We start from the raw sequence: 23,082 nt of genomic DNA, 5'->3' as shown, positions 1-23,082 counted from the left end.
GGGGCAACCAAAGTTGGCAGAGCAAACGACGGGACAACTTAAAGGAATGTAGTCGCTGGACAGGAAACAGCACATTACGGCCTCGGGCTAGCAGAATTCCTCACTTCACGAGGTTACAGCGTTTTTGGGGTCAACACTTACACAGCCTCGGGGTGAGATTAACACCCCAGCTGGACCAGGAAAATGTGTGTGTGTGTGTGTGTGTGTGTACACACAGCTGTGTTTCCTCAGTGACACATATTCCTTCTCTTCCAAAAACTGCTTGACCCCTAATGTATGACGGCATCCGAAAGGTGTCCCTGACCTTTGAGTACTTCCTGTGCCAACTCCGGTCTTCACGTCCCGATTCATGGGGCCTCCCTAAATTCACACATTTCGATCAGTCATATTTGTTTGGATAAGTTCTATATGGACGAACGAGGCCGTCAAACACTTGGTCAGATGAATGGGCCAAAACAAAGTCTTCCCATATTTTCTTCCATTTTCACTTTCTAATAGTGAGACAGCCAGGTGTCCACCATGTGTGCATCTGCAATCTACCTTAGCGCAAATATGATGAGACAGTCCAGTCGATGGATGCTCTAAAAGTATTAGATGAGGTCGGCGAAGGCTTGTGTGAGTATTCAGCGTGTTGCATAACATTAACCCCTACTCCCCTCTTTTCTAGATAATGGAGGGAGAGAAAGTGGGCTTCTAAGGAACTGACACTGACCCCCACCCCCCTCCCTCCTTCCTTTCAGCTCTGAACTCCCCCTTTCTCCTCCTCCTTTTTACACTCTCCCCCCTTTTTTTTTTTGCTCTATTCAAAGCCGGCTTGTGATTGGCCAGATCATGATGGCAATCAGCCCAGCCCCTCTGTCAAAGCCAGAGCCCCCCTTTTCTTTTCTTTTTTTTTCCTCCTGCCCCACCTCCCCACCACTTCTGCAGCTTTCGCGACAACACAGCCCCACGCCCTTCATGCACATGTTGCGTGCGTGACAACGGAAGCCAGGAAAACACAAACCAACAATATCAATAATAAAACACACACGCATGGGCAACCCAGTAGCAAAATAAGCATCGCTTTAGCGGCTCAAATTAAAACTCATAAAAACAAATTCGGGGTAGTAAATGAACCAGACGTGAGCACATTGCATCACGATGTGTGTACAAGATACAGTGTGTGGATTTGAGGAAGTGTGCGCGTGTGTGAGTGTGTGTGTGTAGAAAAAGGATTAGCTGGATTAGAGCCCCTATCAGCAGAGACCCCCTGCGGTGGGGGAGGAAGCCCCCCAAAACCAGGTCATCTCTCCGCCACAAAGCACGAGGCGACCTCCCATGCCCTGAGACCCCCAAAAGTCAGACGCAAAAATGACTTGACAAGAACACAACACGTGCACTATGAGCACATGTCGTCTTGCAGGTTAGATAAATGGCAATGTACGAGCATGTTTTGACGGTAAAATAAATTTTATTCACGCACCACTATTAAAAACGGCTGAGGACAATACAATGCATTATGTAAGTGTGACATGACATCATGGGATTAAAGCCGCCTCTCAATAACAACCACAATTTCACTCTATCCATATGTGAGCAGGGATGTTTTTTTTTAACATCAGATCAGCCATGATGTGGCTGTAAATCAACTTCCTCCACTCACGCCACAAGAACAAAACAGCCAAGTGAGAAAAATCTTTGGTGTCCTCGTGTCGGCAGGTACGGTTTACCACAGGAAATCCTCAGTATGTGTCTGCTGTCCATTTGCCTCCTTCCTGCTATTAAAACCGCTCAGCTGCTGCCACCAATCAGCCCACATTAACATATGTATGGCTTCTCTCGCCCCTGATTATGCTAATCACCTGTCCGGCCCCTGTGGCCCCTAAAATGGGTGTATTTAGTAGTCGGAATGAGGTGTACATTCACACACTGCCTCAATGGGCAGATTCTTCCACGTTACTGCCTTCATTCAGGTCTGCCCTCTCGCTCCCCCTTCCCTCCCCAAAAAAAAAAAAAAAAAAAGGTATTCAAGTGCAACGGATTTGCGCAGTACTGGAAGGAGAGCTGGAAAATGCTGCGGTTGGCGGACAATTAAAAATAACTGTACCATATCTGAGCACATTGTTGCTGCAGCTCAGTTGGGAAAATTCGTATCAGTGTCCATCAAATTCAACACAGCTGAGCCCGTCCCTGCTTTTGCTTGATTGGCCAACATCCCCTCGGTCGGAGCGGCCAATCTGCAGCAGCCATCTCTTCGTCATTTCCTGGAAAGATAGCCCCCGTGATTCCAGGTGTCCCCAAGTGGCACATTCCTAAAGCGTGGCGCACGCACACTAACGACAAATTGATTTCATTCCCCCCACCAAACTTCTTTGCTTTGACATAACAAGTTGCCGTGGTTACGGCAGCCATAGGGTTACTTTGCGTTCACGTACTGTAGAGACATATCAACGACAATAGCAATTGATAATGTTCAGGTGGCCGTCTTCTTTGAAGGCATGCATTACATCCCCACTTCTAACACCAAAAATGTGCAATGATCCAGAATTGGATCAGTAGAACCAAAGAACTGTGTGGAAGATATAATAACCACTAGTATATTAATAATTCATTTTCCTCAAAAGCGATGAAGGAAATGTATTCATCACCCCATCTTCAATGCTCCAGTAACACGCAAACAACTTGTGCGAGACACACACACACACACACACACACACAGTGACACCGTCTGGCTCTGCGAAGCCTCGGCAAGAGCGGAAATGTTTTGCATCTCTAAATCTTTACTCGGCGTCACATGCGCATGTGTGGTATCGGTGTAATTGCCAGATTCTCCGAGGCCTTGCAGCGGGAATTGCGAGTGTTCGACGACGTGCGTGCCAGAGGGCTGGCTGGCTGGCTGGCTGGCTGGCTGGCTGGCTGGAGGGCTGCCAAACAACTTTATACGTCGTATGCTTTGCATTGAAAAACACTGCGGCTACTATGCTCCAGCTACAAACACACTCTCCCTATGCTGTTTGCTGCTTCCTCCACCCCTCTGGCAACCAATGTTGGGAGGGAGAGAGGGAGGTGAAGAGGAAGACGGAGGGAGGGAGGGAGGGATGGAAGGAGAAAGAGGGACAGAGGGAGGGAGGCCAGACCACCCTGATCTCATGGCAGGCCTGAGTGTTTACATTGCCGTGGCTCACTCTGTAATACATCTGGCATTCTGAGGCCACTCTCTCCAGCCAGGGATGGGAGGGGGGGGGGGCAGGAGGGGTAAAAGAGAGAGACCTTTCTGGCAAAGAGAAGGAGAGAGAGAGCGGGAGGGAGGGTAATTCTCTCCACAGTCTCCTGTGCTCGGTCATTCGCAGGCCTCGCTCTGCTTTTTGAATATGAGCGCCTGCAAGAATGCAAAATGTAAACAGAGCGGCTTGGAGGCATCTCTCGGCTTGTCATTTGTGAATGAGAGTGGGAGCACCTTATACCGTGCACGCTGACGCATACACACAGAGATAACATGACTGTCATTTGCGTATACAGTCAAAGCTCCAAAGTTGGACACTGCTGAAGTCATCAAATTTGGGTCTGGGAGGAAAAATGTGCCTAGAAAGTCAGAGGGCAGAAAATCTTGTCGGACTTGAGCTAAGTGAGCTTTTTCTTTTCTCTCAAAAAAAAGCAGAACTTTTTAGTAATTTTACCAAATTTTTGTTTTAGCTACACAGTAGCATTATTACGCAGTCTACCTTTTCTTAATAATTATTTGGCAGTTATGGAGCTCCGGATGTCTCTTTTACGCAGCCACATTGGCAGCAAAGTAGCGGCAGTGCGCCAATGAATAACAATGGAGCATAGCGATAAAACTAGCATTTATCTGTCAACATTCCATCCAAGTGAATTTACATCTCACTTTGATGGAAGGGACATAATGAGATACATGTGCTCGGTGGACAGAATAATGGATATTGCTGATCGATCAGGCGCCAGGAGTACTTTATTCAACTATGGCGGTGGCAGATTGGGAGAATGACCCAATTGCAGATCTCTGTAATTTTTGTTTTCAGTTTCCCTCACTACACAGGTTGTGATCATACAAAGACTTATACAAAGACAAAATTTAGGTTAGAGGTGTACTTGTAAGACTTGCATGGCTTAAAGCTAACCCTAACCCTCTTTTTACACTTCTACCTGTGATGTGAAAATGTAAATGAAAATTCTCTCTGGCAACTTAATAGGTTTGCTGATGGAACAAATGAATTTATTTCACAGTATTTCCTTTGTTTTGAAATGAGAACAATTTGGAAGTTAACCACGAATGGCCGGGTCTACTGTAGCTTTTTATGGGTAATGTACACAAAGTTGCTTTCAAAGGCGAGCCAGCTAGCTTGATAAAAAAAAAAAGAAAAAAAAAAAGTGTACCACAGGCGCAGTGTTTCCCCACACTAAATCCCTCACCAGCTAGTCTGTACTTTTCATCAACTCATAAAGTTTAACACAACAACGCTGGAATGTTATTCCTTTCAACAGAACTTTAATCCATTTTCTGGTCAACGCAAGCTCGCTCCGAGTTTGGGTGGCAAAGACATCCATTTGTATGTGTTTGATGCCTCTCTTTGAACACAACAATCAATAAGAGAAAGCTAGATGTTATGTGCAAAAATAGTACGAGCATGGGATGTGTGGCCATGTTTGAGTCGTTGCCGAATGAGAGCGGTTGGAGACGAAGCGTGGAGAGGAGGGGAAAAAAATGAAAAGAGGAGAAAATAGCATAGTAAGCCTTGTCCAGGTCAACCAAAATTCCAACTCTGCTTATGTGACTGTGTGTGTGCTCCCATGCCCATAAAAATAAAATAAAAAAACGGGCTCATCCATACGTGCAACCGCCCCCCCTCGTCATCTTCCGCACGCACAACCCCCTGGCCCCCCCACCGTGCTTACAAGCACAACAACAAAATGAGCACTAACTCTGTCAAGTCAGCTCTCAATCACACGCGATGCAAAACAGATGCAAAGGTTGAAGCCAGGAAAAGAAGTGTTATCCTTTCAAATTGTACTGTTAGAAAATGGACCTATAGGGTCCATTCATGGAGTAATGATACAGCAAATGACCTCACATTCGACACCTGGTATATTCGACACATGCTTACACACAGGACACAAACAATGACGGATGACAGCTGCAACCTGTACTGCATTTCAAGACCCCCCTCCCAAAGACCACCACTCTTCCCAAGCCCTGCTCCAGCCTCCTTCGCTCTGCTGTGAGTCTTCACTCTGCACTCAGGCCACAGGGTGAGTATCAGGTGAGCTTTTAAATAGCGTAGGCCCCTACGAGATGACCTCAGGATCCCAAGGGTCTACCCCTGTGGCCCCTGGCCTCTACGCTATGCCCCATAACCCCTCCCACAGACACACATACAAAAGTACTCTATATATCTTTTAGGCTAGAACCTGAAAAAATGCACACCAAAGTCTTGTTCATTCCATGGTCATAGGTCACATAACCACAGGATAACAAAAAAACTCTACATTTGACTTTTTAATGGGAGATAATTGGCTAGCTCTATATCTCCTCTGGAATTCTATTGATCAGTACAAACGATGCTACCAAGTACTTCTAGCGAGCGTTTGTAGCTTAGGCCGCAAGTGAGCTCAAGTCTGTCACCCTGGACTGGTCGCCAGCCAATCACAAGGCACATATAGACTCCGAAATATTCACACTCAACGACATATCCTTATTTTACGGATAATACATTGTTTACGGTAAAGTAGACAAACTGTGCCTTTCAGAGTGTGTGCCTGTTGATTTTTTCACAAGGCAATATGCAATTGGTCATGGTCACAGCAACCAAGACCACATCATCATCTTAGCTGGCTAAGCTTGCTAGCGTAACGGATCATAACTAGGCAAAACTACATGTTAAACACAGCGCGGCTTCATCCTCAGTTTCAACTCCAACCTCCGTGGAAAGCTTCAGCTTCAAAAGGCCCATTTGCAAATTCTCTCCTCACCGTAGCCCCTTCACCCCCCACCCCCACCCCATCGGCGCTGACTGGCCCGAGCCACATCCCGGGCCGTCTTCGAACACGTGAGGGCCCGTCCTACAGGAAAGGCCAATGTTTATGCGATACTGTTTTAATTAGAGGCAGGTGGTGTCGCTATTTTCTTTACAATTTGGCCTGTGTTTGCCTGAACCCAGAATGCTGAGGGATGGCTCCGTTTTCCATTTTGCAGCCGGGTGGAGCTCTTAAAAACAAAAAAATGAAGAGGGGGGTCTTATTCCTACGCTCCGCTGCATCAGCTTAATAGCGGATAATCGGCAAATCCACATCTGCAACGTGATACTCGAAAGATGAGCAGAAAGCCAAGTCAGCTGGAGGTTGAGGGCAAACAACAATACTACAACTTCCTGTTCTAGCAAATGACTTCCTGCGAGTGCCATAGTTGGCATAAACATGGCATTTAGCCACTCAGTCGAGGCGGGGGAAAGGGTGGAATAAAAAAAAAAAAAAGATCCTGTGCAAAATATTTGGCTCTTAGGTTTGACACATTCACCTCTTTGTGTAAGCAAGACTCTCCATCCACATCACTCTCTGTCACTTTGTCTAATAAACACAACTTCCTGTGTCAGAGTGCTTATAAACACTGCTATGAGTGAGGAGACCAACTTGGGTTTAAAAAAAAAACTGGCTGTAGCACGTGATGGCCACCGGGATAGATACTACAAACTGAAAAGCATTTTCTAGCATTATGGTCTGTCAATACGGTAATAATGAGAATAATTTATTTCAAAAGGGAATATAAGGTACTGCATTTGGCTGGCGACCAGTCAAGGGTGTGTCATGCCTCTCACCAGTCAGTTAGTACAGTATAGGCTCCAGCTCACTTGCCACTCTAATGAGGAAAAGTGAGATAGAAAATGGACGGAAAATGTCTCCAGAAACACATCCCTTTTACAAAGTGTTACATGAGACAATGTATGGACAATATTTCATGACCATAACTCCAAGGCTCGTTATATTTTGCAGTAGCGCCTTGATTGGAAGAGCATCTCTCCAATTTGGGTGTTAAACGAGCTAGGCGAGTCGATCTTAGGTTAGCTTACCAAACAGCATGGCTTCACCCTTTGATAGAACGATACTTGTCAGAAACGTATCTTTATCGCTATGTGATGACTACTGACTTTGGAGTGCGCATTACATTGCAATCCTAAAAAAACCCAAAAGTTTTTTGTTTTTAAAAAAAAAAAAAGCAATCCCTGTAGGTTGAGGCGGGTGCATGTGCATCCACGGGCCCACACAGCTTCCAAGCGGGGTCGATCACGGGTCAGCAGCAGAGGGCAGCTCCAAATGAAACATAAACAGCCCCTCCATACGCTCATTCCCGCTCTCTTTCCTCTTGGATGACTTGGCCAGGACACCCCCCACCCCTCCCCTCCCCTCCCCTCCCTCCGTCACCACCACCACCTCCACCGCACCAATGCACGGCGTTCCACGGTCCAGGCAGAACTAATCTATCCCTCAGCTGTGTAGTCTAATCTAAACAAACACATCTCTCCCCACCAACATCTGGAACCCTTCACGTACAGGACCGAGGAAACCACTGAGGCCTGCTCTTTGTGTGCAGTGTACAGGTCAGTCAAGACAGTAAAAGTAGATAATGTAGACATCTAGCGGCAGTTTTAGAGTATCTGATGCTCAACAGAATCAAACTCAACAGAACAATTCAAACCAATCGCTTCAGACTTATCTCTGGCAACGCAAATTCAGAGCTGGATTTAAGTCCACGGTGTGGCGCAATTGTTGCTGATCCACTTAAGTCCTGTAGGTGTCTGTAGTGTGCATCGTCTGTGGACTTGAAATGCTAAAAATAATGCTAACAAATCCAAATCGCCCTTTCACTAAGTAACACCCCAAAAGCACAGACTATTTTTTTTTTCAAATATAAACGACTTGATGTGTCAAGACTTGATTTCAAACTAATCTTCAATCAATCAATAATTAATCAAAAATAGAAAAACAATCTTTCGGGTAACAAAACCTGACTGCACTATAGTTTCTCTGTGCACAAAATCAACATGAGCAATGCTGCAGAATCGCCAACATTCAAATGTGAAACTGCATTTTTTTTTGTCATCTTAATTTCCAAAACATTGTTTAATGTATATTTAGGAGGAAAATGTGCTCTTCCATTCATGAATGGGCCATACGACCATGCTGGAATGTGGATCAAAGGGAAGAAAAGGGAGAAGAAGAAAAAAAAAAGCACAGCCGCTGAACACCCCCCACCTCCTCTCCAACAACACCACCCATGCACAATCTTTTCTCTTTTTTTTCCTCACTAAATCTTTCATTGTGTATATTTTCTCTTTGAGCAACAACAAGCGAGAGCTTTATGATCCGCCTCACAAACATGAGTTCCTGTCCTCACTCGAGTAGCTTCTCCCTCTCGCTCTCTCTCTCACTCTTATTTTCCCCCCTCCCTTCCCCTTGCAGCCGGAGGCAAATCCTTTTGGAAAGTTGAGAGCTGTCCAAAACGGGACCACACACACAGACTGTGAGCATTCAACTGCTGGGGGCAGGCACACACACTCACAGACACACACACACACACACACACACACACACACTCGCACACAAAATGGCGGCTTGGCAAAAAGGGAGAAAAAAAAAAGGTCTACCCCAAAAGCTGCTTAATTATAACTTTGGTGTATTTGCAGAAGCAGGGAGGACTTTTTGATGATTGCACATGAGCCAACCGTTGCACTGAACAACAATAAACATGCCCCTATAAATGTGCTTTTGTTTGATACAAAGCCCACAAATCCCAAAAAAATATAATGAAAAGGCGGAAGCAAGTGTCTTACCTTCCACCCAAAGCTTCTCCACGTCCGTCTCCAAATTAGCTGCCCGTAAGCCCACCGCGAACGCTCCGAAAATCATGAGGCCCACCACCAAAAACTTTCCACAGTTCTTTTGTATGTAGCAGCCCAGCCTGAATAAAAATCTCTGGAACTTTGCTCTCAGCCATAGCGGTGCTTTCCTCCCGGTCGCCTTGCCCTAAAGGGAGAGAGAAAAAAAAAAAAGGACACCAAAGAAGAAGCATTATGGTCCGATTCAACTGGGAAACAATGCACTTACCTGCACAAGTGAGTCATACACAACTTTAAGTGTTTCTGCGCTGAATTTGTTCAAAGTAACAAAGCATTTCTGATGGACTTGTGTTGCTACAGGGGTGGTGTAAACCCAAATTTGCACATAAATGGCGTGGTAGTTTATCATGAGCTTACCTTAATGCAGCAGTAAAGTCATAGCGAGATTAAATATTTGAATGAAAGCCCTCCTGGGCCAAAATCTAACAATAACGTAAATGAACTTGCCTTGTGAGACTACATATTCTTACACCTCTGCACAAACTAATCTGTTGTGCGTTGTCTGTGACTTTAAGACGTTGAATGTCGACAATGTCACATGGAATTTTAAAGTTTTGTAATTTGTAATTTTAAGTGTTTGTATAGTGCTTCCGTCATATAGTGGCGCTCTAAAGACACTGCTCTACTTAATGAGCGTTGTATAACAAGTGTAGTTTGCATTTTCTTAGTGAAGCTTATAGTTTGTGCATTTAACAGATATTTGATCATATTACAATAGTGATATCACAGCAAATTCAATTTCCTGCTCTATGGTTATCATCACTCGTACCTTTCTAGGATGGCATCACAAAAAAGCCATAAAACACCCCAAAAACAAAATGTTTGACACGCAAATGACAATAATCCCGTTTAGTTACTCACTAAGAAAAAGTCCACACATACTGACTTTTAAGGCTTATGTTGTAGTTCAACTCCAGTTTAACTACTTTTGGGGCGTTCGTGGGCTGCACCGTGTTCGAGTATTAAACGGCAAATTCATGCAGAGTAAATCACAAATTCAATAGAAAGTGATTTTTAAATCACTCCACAGGTAACTCACACAAGTTGGCACACACCCCAGGCACAATTCCAGAGAGTAACAAAAACGACGAGTGACAGTAAGTAGGAGTCCAAAAGAAAGCTTGCAGCTGGACCTCCGGGTTGGATCCGAGGTGGGTGTGTGTGTGTATTAAATAAAAGCTGTGAAAGTCTCCAACGTGATTCAAATGCAGGCCTTTTTTCGATATCAACAAATAACATCCCATTTGAGCGCAAACATTTGCACAGTCATTAGCGTTGTGCAATAAAAGGGAGATTCAGTGGAGAAAAGAGTGCATTGCATTGCTTTGCATGTGGTCCGTGGACTGGTGCTGGGAAGCGGGGGGGCACATGGACTTCCACGCTGGTCCACATAACACGCAAGCTTGCGATATGACGACAAGACGTTATGTGTTTGGAAAACAAGAGGAAGGAGTCCAAACAAGCGTGTGGGGGAGCGGGTAGAAGGGGGTGTAAGCAACACGCCGGTGAACGTGGGTGTTCTGTGTTTCTGAATGTAAAGTAGTTACCTGGGAGATCTGCTCCAAAGCGAAGCCCGCGTCGCAGTAGCTCGGCCGCTGCAGGTAGTCCAAATCCGGCGGTGGAGACTGCGGATGCGGCTGCGCTGGCGGCTCGCGGCTTGATTCCCTCCGGGTCCTCCGCGTTAGCCTCGGTCGGCCGGGCTCTCCTGTCCCCGGCTCGGGGGGCGCACTAGCAGCCGAGGCCATGTTGCGGGGACTGCGCGCTGCTTACCGATTCCCACTTGCGATCCGACAAAGTTTCACTCGGAGGGGGGACCTCATAGTCCGCTTGGAGAGGGCGAGTCAAAGTAGTGCGCGCCGTCCATCCCCACATCGCGTGATCCGGTAAGGGTCTCCGCCGCCTTTTGCACCGCGTTTTCCAGACCCCGTCAGGCACAACGACAACAACAAAGCGAGCAAATAGAAAAACACAGGAATACAACGGGAGTGTCTCTCAAAACGAGCCGCACGCCAGATCGCTGGACGCTTCTCGCTGCATTGTGCCGAGTTGTGTGCTGCTGCTGCTCGTCTTCCCTTGGGCCGCGCGTCACGGCCAACTCTGACTTTGAATAGAAGAGCAGAAAAAGAGCTCGAAGAGGAGGAGGAGGAGAAGGAGGTGGGGTGGAAAGGGAGGGAGAAGGAGGAGGAGGAGGAGGGGGCCCGCAAAACACACACACACAAGATCCCGCCTCTCGCCGCTGTCACACCGCACAGTTTGCTCGCTTCTGATTGGTTCCAGAAGGGCAAAAATTACTCAGCAAACACGACTATTATTAGCTGCTTAGCAACAGCTCGCTAAAGTAAAGAAGGGGAGGGAGGGAAGAAGGACCACCCAAGCAGAGAGGGGAGGGAAGGGGAGGTGGGGTGGGGTGTATGGGGATGCCCAACGAGCTACAAATTTGCTTGTTAAATGGAGCTAAGATGTAGTATTTTGTAGGCTTAACGTTTAAATTAACCAGGCGTCACTCAAGAAAAATGTCTACAGTCGTACGTGACTTTTAAAAAATGTCCATTATAGCGCTTAAAGAATCCTACTCACTGTTAAACGTCATGTAGCCCGCAGCGAACTTTACCGCCCCATTGACAAATATACTGTCACGATAGTGAACGCACATACTGTAACATCACAGACAATAGATATGAAAAACTTACCTGCTAAAAGTGTGTGAAAATATTTTCTGTACTTTTACAATAAAAACAACGCACTGTTCAAGATCTTTGTTTTGCAGGTGGCGCCTAATTGGTTTGAATTGCAATTTACACTAGCACCACCCGCAGGCCGTCAGTAGTACTACAAGGGCCATGGAAAAAGAAATTAATAATAATGATAATTACATGAAATAATCATAATAATACAAATTACAAAGACTTACCATTTGTAAAAGCCAAAAATGTGTAATTGTGAAAAGATTTTAAGTTATTTCTACGTGTTGTTCAGTAGTTTACAATACTGCCAAGTACCTCTAGGAACTCACTTAAAAAATATATTCTTCATTGGTTGGCAGGTGGCACGTAGTTGTCTTGTAATTTACACTACTGCTACCTGCAGGACATGAGTAGAATAGCTTCCTTTACTTTATTGTGAAGTTTCTAATATAATAAAGGAGTTGCAAGTTTGCAGATTTTTTTTGTAAAAACAACTTAATCTGCATGGACACCCATCTCAACGGGACGTACCTCTCGCAGGAGTCACATCCGTTTCGCAGCATCTATGAGAGACATGCTGTAACTCAGCAAGAGACCATCAGGTTGCGGGAAATGTGGAAAAAGGTCGTTGGCATTAAGAAGAAAAGCATAGTGTGACGGCTGTAAAGATATTCTTGTAAAATGTACTAGAAGATTATATTGCGAGCATCTGTGTGAACTAATAGAATACACATGAGATTACAATGATTTACGGAAACGAGTCCAGTTACTAACAGTGAAAAACCGTGAGTAACTGAAGCCCCGCCCCTAGATGTGTATAATTGTCTATCATTTTAAACCGTAAACATACAAAAAATCCAAGGCATTTAATGTAATGTCAAATTTACCATAATAACCTTGAAAATAAATTGCTGACAGATAAGAAATAGTCACATTCTATATTTACATTTTAATTTGTAATTTAATCATTTGTCATAAATAAATGGTCCGTGCGATTTAGATTTTTATATAATTTATTCATATATTTATATAGTGCTTCTTATTTGAAGGTAAGGGTCTGTTCCATTCTACATTCTTGTAATTTGACACAACAACGCAAAGCCTGGAAGTTTAAACATTTTGTAGTAAAGTCAAAGCACTTGTACTACTTTCTCGATCTGTCATCATTCCAATTTATCGAGTCCTGCCAGACCAAATTCACATGGATTTCTTAATGAGATAGGATATGAAGTAGGAGCCGGAGCGCTCTGGGCGTTCGTCCCGGAATGACTTCATTAGCCCATCACCTTGGCTGACCCTGGGCAGGGTCATTTATAGCCCTAGGGGTTGCTGGCTGGAGTGCGGCCATGGGAAAAAAAGGGGAAGGATGTTGATTAACGCGTGCGGCTAGTTATGATTTGCAGGTGGATTACAGTTGACAGTGGAGGTGAGCCAACATTTTGATAATGCTTACTTCAATCTTTTTTTTTGCCGATTATAATTGCAACAAAAGTAAAGATTTTCCCACAGAATACAGCTTTACTCACCCACCTGGGATGGATGTAAGAGAGTAGAACTACATATGAACCGATACTGGACGAATATTACAAGGAACAGCAGCAATTCAAAGGAACATTTTTATCCTTACTCCGGTAATTACGCCACACGGTCATGACATCACAATGGAATCTAATCGGTGCGCCGTTTGTCGATGCAATGACAGATTTTGTCAAGCAAATGAAGTTTACCTCCTCATGAAGTGTTGCTTTGTTTGCTTACTGGCTGTAGCAACAGAGGTGTAACTCCAGATAAGATGCAATCGCTAATAATGTGGAAAATACACGTCGTAACCGGAAAACTGTTGCAGGCGTCGCCCTAGCGAAGTGATTGAGGTATTTGAATGTAGCTGCTGGTGGACTTTTTATAGTTTCATCTGAACTACACAACATGAATGATGTTTACGCTGTGTGAGCGTTGAGTGTTCCGTGTGGATATCAGGAAGCACAATTTGGAAACCCAAGAAAGTTCGACCTTGACTGCTCCAGTTTTTCAACTTCTTTAGAGCAATGGAGGCTCTGGAGGTTACTCAGATCAGTCATTGCTCACCAATATTTACCACAAAAAAATCTGTCTTGTAGCTTGAAGAATCTTGAAAATTGGGATACGAAGTCAAGGTACCATTGTACAGTATATGCTGGCCCACGAGCCTTAGCTTGGACACCACATGGTCAACTTTGGGAAGCTATACGCCTCAGTGCATGCCCATTTGAAGCCCTCTACTGGTACATATTGCAATAATTCTTCCATGTCATATAAACCACACCCACCCTCCTCCAGCTCACCTCATGGTCGCCTGGTGCAGCGGCGAGCGAGAGTGCAAATGAAGTGCCTGCGGGGATGTTTATGTTCCAACTCAAGGTTGTCTTCAATCATACGCGGAGCTGTTTGACAGCTTGCAGCAACGCTGGCCGGTTTATGTTTAGCTTTCCTAATTTCTGGCTTTGTGCTCACAATCAGCGGAGGAATCCAACATGGCAACGCTTTGCAAGACGATGGCCGAGGAATGTTTTCTAGAGGTAAATTCAAAGTGGGTAAATATTTATCTTGAGTATGCCTGCATTGTGTCCCCCCCCCCCCCCCTGAAAAAAAAAATTCACAATGCATTCCATCTCAATTTGGCCCATCAAAAGCACGGACCTCCATTTACAACTTAAATTATGATATTAGTTCCGTATAGTTGTGCAAATGTATTCCCTACATTGAAGTCTCTTCATTTTTTAGTGTTTCCTTGGCTTCCATCCTCTGATTGGTTGGTGAAAGCAAGCAAAGTGTGACTCACAAGATTCACATTTGTGATCATCTGCACACATTTAATAATCAGTAGATTATTGCTGTTCCAGATAATGTTCCTTACACAGCTGTGTGCTGTTCCGTTGCATTTGGGGGTGTTGGAGTAATAATTGTTGCAGACATCTCTGATCCCTCAATGTTAAGTAAAACGTTCAACATAATAATAATCTGTACTTTGGTAAATACGCAACATCAGTCAAAAAAAAAATCCAAACACAATCAACCGACCTTTTAATTGGATAGAATTGGGATCATTATGCCTCTTTTCAAACAAAATCAGCAAAGTCCTGATTATCGGTTGTCTCTGAAATATTATCCTGAGCGATTTTCCTGCGGTGCGGGGTGTGTTAACTGTGTTGGTTTTTTTCTCAATCTCCTGGAGAAGCAGTCAGACAATCATAAATTCATAGCATTATCGACAATGGCAAATCCTTCCGTGTGGAGACTTGCTCTTTGTGTGGATCTGGATGAACAATTTTCCCACTTTTGATTAAAGTCACTGAAGGCTGTTAGTGTACATGCATGTTTTTGGAACGTGAAGGGAAGCCAGAGAATTTAATCCTTCAGCCCGCTTTACGGTCGGGCAGGGCTAACCACAAGGGCCACCATGCTGCCACTTTTAATAAGAGCCTTTATTTAAAAGGATTTCTCTGCTTTCATACCACAGACATTCAAAACAAAATCTACCTTTAAGTTTTTTTCTGAAGCCCCAATGCCCCCACTTTGAAAACCACTAAAGTGTCTTTTTTTTATGTCCTGACTTTGCACTTGCCAAATATACACTATTTACACTATATACGCACATTTGATGAATTATGTCCAAAGACAAAATTCATCTTTGCCAAAGCACACACACACACACACATGCTCTTACCTATAACATAAATAACTAAGGTTTAAGAGCAAATATAGATAATTAATCTAATAAATACAGATAGGCTATAAATGACAAAATAAAAAATAAAATAATTGGCAGACAAGCTAACGCCAAGGTCACTATTTTTCAAACAACAACAAAAACAACAGAAAACGTGCAAAAATGTTTTGCCTGAAATAAGGTCAAGTGAGGAATACTTTTCACACTGCTATGATTTCTGTCAGACTAACTTCTGTTTCTAGTGACTATTTAAGATTATTCAGAGCAAACACGTGGCAGTACAATGCTCCACATGGGCCAATATTTACCTTAACTTTTTGGGGATAGACAATGTTGGAATCGGCTGATATTTAGACAAGGCAGCGGCCTGTTCTTGCGCAAACTGAGAGCTCTCGAGAAGCTATAATTTTTGGAAGGCGGCACAGCCCTCCAACATTAACAGGAAACGTGCACCGCTTTGGACGTATACACACACGCACCCGGCCTCCGCAAATAAGCAAGTCTAATTTCATATCGGTGCTGCAGCTCCACACGTCGCAAAAGAAAGAAAGGGCAGCTCAAAATAGGAGGACGGGACAGACAAATATACATGCTCTTGATTGCACATCACACTCAAGGCTTCGTTGGCTCCGTGGGAGGCCCACATGGAAAAAGTGACACATTTAAAAGTGGGTAAGAAGCTCGGAAGATGTTTGGACCTGTTTACAAGAACCAGGACCTCCTCATAAAAAAAACACAGTGGGAACTTTTCTCTGCGGAATATCCAGGCTGTAAAAATATCATGAGAGAGGGAACATTTGGACTACCGCATCATTAATAAACAAAAATAAGCGACATTGATGAAAGTTTTTGATGAATCGAGCAAGGCAACATTTGGTTTAGGGAATCTGCATAAAGGTGCAGATGCATCCACTGTTATGATTTAAGTCACAGCGGAAACGTCCGTCCCCCAAGAATCATATACTGGTGCAGTCATCATCTTCCACAAACCAGTCACATGACGGCGCACAACTTTTTCGCAGAACTGTCAAAGTGAGACGACTTCCAGTAAGTAAAGCGACCTCACCTCATCATGGAGCGCCCGTGCGTGATTTTGAGAGGAAACACACGTGCTTTTATCCCCAAAATCCCAAACACAAAAACACACCATCACCTGACCCCCCCCGGTCAACACACACACACAAATACACTTCAAAAGCAAACATACATGCCTGACATACCACAGAATCCCTCACGGAAACACACGGGCCACTCACAACTGTCCGCTGTTGACAATTGATCAGAGACTTGGATACCACGATCCAAACGCACACATTGTGACTCCCTCCTGACTCCTTTGACCTCTGACCCGGGGTGAATGGGGTTGTTGTGCGTCGGCGTGGGGTTCATTCCCCGCGCGTGAGGTCATTTCCTGCCCGGGGGACCGCGAGGGACGCAAAGGGGCCACATTGTTTGACCTGAAACTGGGGCCCATGGTGGGAGGCCCAAAGATGATGATGTTGGAGGACAGCCAGCTGGGCAACACAATATTTGGGTTTTGTTCAAATAAATTACAAATTTACAAGCAGTGAAATAGCGGACTATAAATGAGTGACTGGACTAGTGGTGAGCACTTCTGCTTCATAATTCGGAGGTTCTGGCTATGAATCTCTGTGAGGTTGCTTGTGTTCTATTCCATCTTTTCCTACATTGAAGACTCTCAATTGTAAAAGAAAATTGTCTTCTGGCCCTTGATGACATCAACATTTTCCCGTGCTGTGATTGGTTGATCAGAGCAAGACTTGTTTAGATGAATATTAATTCCGAATTGATCCAGCTACTGTGTATGGCAGTGTTGCGATCTGATATATCACATTTATTGGACAGTTTATGGTTTCAACAATACGTTGCCTCCTAACTTAAGGCACAGGCACTCCTTGTCAGTTTACATGCGAACAAAAGGAATGTGTGTACATTCATTACAGGGAAAAACAAATCACAATAATAAGAGAGACTGGAAAATGTGGACTTTTACGGCTGTATTTGTAAACAAGACAAACACAATCAACATCTCAAGAGGCACATCTGGCTCCACTCGACACGAGGGGCCCTTTGTTTCCCTTTGCTTGTTTGTTAATGTGTCACAACAAGGGAAAACAACGCAGATGGGATGTTTAGCCTTCACAGAATCGCACTTGGAATGTTTAACCCTGCACAAGGTTCATGTTCCATGCACACATAATATGGACCACAGTATGGCCAACGATGATTTCATATTTTTTTGTATCAAATTGTAAATTACAGAATGGATGATTAATGCTTAAAACATATTCTCTCTCAATCTCCCACAGTAACCACTGTCCGATTAAAAATTATAATAATGCAAAATTTTTTAGCATATACAGTTTCACAGTTTCAAAATTGCCACCATCACTAGCATTACCCTTGATTTAACGTAGTAATAATTTTTTTAATTCATTTTAGTCAACAAAGATCAGGTTTGAGCGCCAACACATTAGGGTATTTTTAAAAAACCCGGTTTAATTTGACCCAAACATGATGTAACACTTAAACAAATTTTTTTATTGCTGCTTCTCACAAACATTCTAGCAAATTGTGAGTGTCTGTGCTTTGCAACAAGGATGTGGTGTTGCAGCATACACCCGCACACACACCTGTATGCGAGTCTGTGGGAAATGTGGGAACGCTCCGCAGGCTACTTGTAAAAACGGCACTCTCCCTTTTCTTGACAAACACAACAATTAGTGTAGTACTGTACAGTCTGATGCACAGTATGAGGCTGCTAACCTGCTTTGTGTTGTTGTTGCATATAAAATGTCTGCTTGAGGCCGAATGAGTTAGATCACCAAAGGATGAGACTTTCTTGATTCCACAGGGGGTAAATTTATTGGTTACACCCAAAAACACAAAAAGATAAGCATGTTTAAATAAATCAGACAAGAGAGAGGGAGAACAAAATATTGACGAAAAGTCTATATTTTGCATTGATTTTCAAAGTGGACTATGTGTGATACAGGGCTCCCTCTAGTGGTATGCAACAGAATCACATCCTGAGTACAGTTCAGTTGTATTTAATTTTTAAGTTGAATACCTTTTCAGATAGTTTCATTTAAGTCCACTTTCTGTTTTCTCATATTTAGTGGAGCTGCCTTTGAGAACCACTCATTGTGTATTTATTCGGGGTGTTTGCCTATATTTTGTCTTATGAATTCATGGCACATTTGAAATTCAGACTCTTAGTCAGACTACAAGGACAAATCTTTCTGTACCCGCGCATGTCCATGCATACCTAACGGGTTTGTGTTTGTGCAGCCGTACTTAGGTGTAGTGTTTGCCTGTTTCTTTTGCGGCCTTAAGCATCTTTGAACCGAGTGACTAATGAAGGTGATTATTTCTAGCTGTCAGACAGGACGTCCTGCTCAGGCTAAAAAGTCCATATGTTCCGCCGTGGATGACCTCAACTCAATGCTGTAATCTGAAGGGGGGATGGAATACAGCCTCCATAAACACTCTGTGCATACATGAGTGTGTTGGTGACGGATGGCGTCATACAGGGCTGGCAAAAGTGTAAATGTAAGTACAGACACTGGTGTAAAAAAAAAAAAGTAGTACCGGTGTACCATTATTGTCGTCATGCCAACAAATGCCGCCCGTCAACCATATGTGCTTTGCCACCCACAGAATCATTCATATATGCAATATAGCACAAGCATCTTTTATGTGCAAGAATCTTGGCATGAGTCCCTCTCGGTCAAAGGTAGTAAAAACCTGACCCGGCAGAACTGATGAGTGACGGAATCCAATTGCAGTCTTTATGCTGGCTCTCTTTGTGCTCTATTGCGAGTGTATTCCGCTTCGCTGATGCCACATAAAAAATACCTCCAAGTGAAATTGTTTCAGGCTCCGAGGCCTCTCGCCAATTGTTGATGTTAATTGAGCGCAATTACGCGGCACGATGCATTTGATGTGGGCCAGCACCACTACACATGTGCGAATGCCATCCAATGGCCGCTTTGTCATGTTAAGATCATGTGCAGGGAGTGCTCTGATCGTCATGATTTCATGTGACATGTGAAAGAGGGCGGTGAAACATGAGTGGATGACAGAACTCTTTCACCCCGGGCAGTACTAATGAGGAAAAATGTGATGACAACCATAGAACAGGAAATCATATTGGTGCAGAAGAGTAAAAAATATACTTTTTGTTTCCCTAAACCTATTTTTACCTACAGCAAATATTCATAATTTGCTTTATTTTTAGACAGTAAATAAACGAAGCTAACAGTTAGCGTAACTGTGAAGCTAAAGTAGCTTCTCCTCATTAGAGTTACGGTTGAGCTAGCGTCTATCCCAGCTGACGTTGAGGTGAGAGTCAGGATACACCCTGGATTGGTCATCAGCCAATTGCAGGACATAAATAGATCCACTTAACGTGTGCATTTCACACAAAAAAAAGCTGTGGCCAGATTCAAGCCCTCAACCTCAATGCTGTGAGGCGGATATGCTAACCACTAAAGTTAAAAACGTTAAGTCCCACTAGGTTAACATGCTGCCCAAGCAAGTCCTAAAATTGGCAACTCGAATCAACTTGTGGCTCGAGTTCTCCACCTCTTGTTAACTGTGTATAATGACTGTAATGAGATATCATTTAACAAAAAGAAAATATTAAGAATGTGTGTGTGTGTCTGTGTGTGTGTGCTTTCATAGATCCTCTTTGGTGGCCTTGTTGACAACATGTCCATCTCTACCATGGCAGGGCCAAACACGCCACTATTTGCTTGTGTATTCCAAATAAAGGAACAGTCCTGTTCCTTCTCTCCCATGCTCATGCAAGGCAAACATTCCCCAGCTCCATTGTGAAGACTTTCTCCATGCGGCCGGGAAGGGCACGCTCATTCGGAGGTCTTCGAGACCACACACGGAGACGTGTGAAGATCTCTCGCCACGTTTTCCCTCCTTCTCAGTCACGCTCGCTCTCTCTTTTTTTTCACATTTGCCCTCTTTCACCCTCCCGTCCATCTGTCCTGTGTTGCCCGCCTTTATCTGCACTCCACGTTGTTTGTTTGTGTTTGTTGACGTGAACTAGAGAGAGAGAATGAAAGGGAACGATGATATTTGTGCCTGGGAGACCACCCAAGTCAGTCGGCAGGATTTCTTTTTCACCGCCTCCACTCTTTCTAGAGTGTGACTTAGATTAATCCCACCGATGGTCACAGCATGCATGATTTGTTTGTGTGCGGCGGCGCCGCTCAGGTGGAAGGCACAATTCTCAGGCCTTCCTGCATGGAGTTTGCATGTCCTCGCTGTTCCCATGTCAGCTTTACTAAAGACTCTAAATCACCTCTCGCATGGTCATCTTGCCTGCAACCCGAATGAGTACTACATTTGAGGGACTACATTGTTTTGCCATCCAGCTGATTCCTGACCTTTTCTGTTGTGTGTTTTATTTTTAATGCAAACTAGTGACACAATTCCAAAATGGATAGATTTCCTGATTAGGGTGTCTTAGAGGAGCGATAAGGACATAAAGTGTATGAGCCAGCTGGTGTGACATGGTAGCTGATAAGGAGGGTGTCACATTGGGTGGCGCTCTGTGTGAGCTTAGAGTATCGCTACTCACAATGTCTCAGACCACACATGCACAAATGCACGGAAGGAAGGAAGGAAGGAGGGCACATGTGAAGAAGGGAATCAAGACAAAGGATGAAGATAGGTGGGGTCACCTGAAGGGAGCAGAGAACATTTTAACATCACTTGGTGTTTACAACAGTGGTTTGAAAATCATAGTGCCAATTTTATGTGATTGTGTTCTGTCAATGACACAGAAAGTTAAATTTGCATCATGTTTTTTAATTTTGTTTAATTTATTGGTAGTGGTGATAGAATATACAGTAGGTATTTGTTCTGTTTATTAGCCGAGTGAAATTGCATCACAGGGTGCTCATTTATTAATGCCAAATCAGGTTAAATCAAGTCATTTGCCTCAGCAATCAATATTCAGTGAAATAAAATTACGTGAATCATAATCATTCATAAAATTTGGACCGAGGCACAAGTACTCCAACAGCATAACTAAAACACATTCAAAAAGCCAATGTTGATCATCATCATGCAGGGTTTGATTCCACAATATTCTCAAAGAGTCAGAGAAAGTAATGTACTTCCTTGTGGGATCTTCTGGGGGTGTCTTCTTACTTTTTAATGTGCGCTGTAAAGTTTTCCTGCTTGGATTGCTGTGTAAATGGGACTGCAGTACAGTGCAGTGGTGGGGAGAGAACCGTGTGCTAAACGGTCCATAAGCGTGGCTTGGCCTGGCTCTCCGAGCGAATCCTGTCACCCCCCCTTCTCTCCCCTCCTCTGGACTCCATATGGTGAATGTGTGTGTGCTACACGCATGGATGCATGACCTAGCCCTCAGCAGGACACCTCCCTGCTGGATACCACCCCGTAAAAACACACATCTGCACACGCATAGACGCATATGAAGAACATCAGGCATACAATTTGTTACAAAATTAAATCTACATATTGGTAACCTAGTTATCTACAGTAGATCAAATTTGCAATTTGGTGCCTAGACCCCAAAAGTTGGAGAACCCCTTATTTGGAGTGTTGTTTATTTAACATGGTAACCATGTTAAACAAATCAGACACCAGCAAATTGGGAAAAAAAAATTCTAAAACGGAATCTCTTAATTCATGAGATATTATTAAATGAGCAATGTGTCCTTGTCCCCAGTAAGGAGTGAGCCACGACAGACACCACGTTGTGTTCTCCCAACTACTCCCCACCCCCGACCCTGATTGTGAGTTAGGAGGTTGGACGAAATATAATTGCATGCCTAAATGCCTGAGAAATGGACGTCCAGTTCTGCTGAGCTGGTGCTTTTTGTGTGGCCTCATTGTTGGGAGGTGCAGTCATGCAGCATGTTGTGTTAGGGGTGCCTTAGACAAGTGAGGAGAGGATGGGCTTGGGTGGGCTATTGTATATTGTCTTGCAGCCAAATACAGTATTTCACTCCAAGTCCCAGAACCTAGGTTGGTCTTGGCACAATGTAACATATCAAATATTCTGTCAGCGCTTTTTTGTTGTTTTGGTTTTTAAGGGAACCTATGATAGAAAACTTGATTCTGCCCCACAGTAGAGGCGTCAAATTAATTGATTAATCGACAACTAATCGATTATCATATTAATCGACAACGATTTTAATAATCAAGTTATGATTTAGAGCCATTGTTTAACTTAAACCTAAAATAGACGTCTAAATTAGGTTGATTTCAGTATCCACTAAATATACCTTTTGTGCCATTTTTGTTTTGTGGTGTCATGAAATTTACGGAATGCAATATCTTCGCTTTCATTCATTAAACGTTGTGAAACAGAGTAAATTGAACTAGGGATGGAGAGCGACGCTTTTCAGAGTTTCGCCTAGCAACAAGTTTCACGTGATCTAAACGTTTACGTAAAAATCTGCTCATTTCCCCCCACGATTCAATAAAAGTATATATTTTAAGATGTTAAAGAGTTTATTGTGTAAATACATATAAATAAAATAATAGTATCCAAAATAATCAGCAAACGTGCAAAAGTGTAACGGCACCTCAAGTTTAATTTCAGTGCTGCATTTTCAACATACTTCTGTAGCAAACCAAGAAGATTAACTGCTCTAGATGGAGATGTAATTTATTTATTCATTTTTTAAAAAAAGTTTTTAATTTTTCTTGCTTTCTTTTTTTTTTTTTTTTTTTTTTTACAGCTACTTCATTTTGCGTAGCTGAAATAGCGAAAGTGCCGTGACGAACG

At 43.6% G+C, this 23,082-nt stretch overlaps 1 protein-coding gene across 2 annotated transcripts in view; it reads right to left on the bottom strand.

Annotated features, from left to right (window-relative positions):
• ptch1 (patched 1) overlaps nt 1-11,022 on the bottom strand; it is a 38,448-nt gene extending 27,426 nt beyond the window's left edge. Inside the window, exons 1-2 of one of the 2 annotated variants that reach the window (XM_037258588.1) lie at nt 10,436-11,022; nt 8,823-9,015 (exon numbers count right to left, since the gene is read on the bottom strand). In XM_037258588.1, the coding sequence (XP_037114483.1) occupies nt 8,823-9,015; nt 10,436-10,633 (391 nt within the window). In that variant the 5' untranslated portion in view covers nt 10,634-11,022. The remainder of the gene's footprint in view (nt 1-8,822; nt 9,016-10,435) is intronic. The other variant, XM_037258587.1, reaches the window with a different exon arrangement.
• Nucleotides 11,023-23,082: the final 12,060 nt, after the last annotated feature.

The sequence above is a fragment of the Syngnathus acus genome, chromosome 9 (assembly GCF_901709675.1).
Source record: "Syngnathus acus chromosome 9, fSynAcu1.2, whole genome shotgun sequence".
Lineage (NCBI taxonomy): Eukaryota > Metazoa > Chordata > Actinopteri > Syngnathiformes > Syngnathidae > Syngnathus > Syngnathus acus.
The sequence above is the reverse complement of the archived record's forward strand: the minus strand, read 5'-3'. Positions and strand labels throughout refer to the sequence as shown.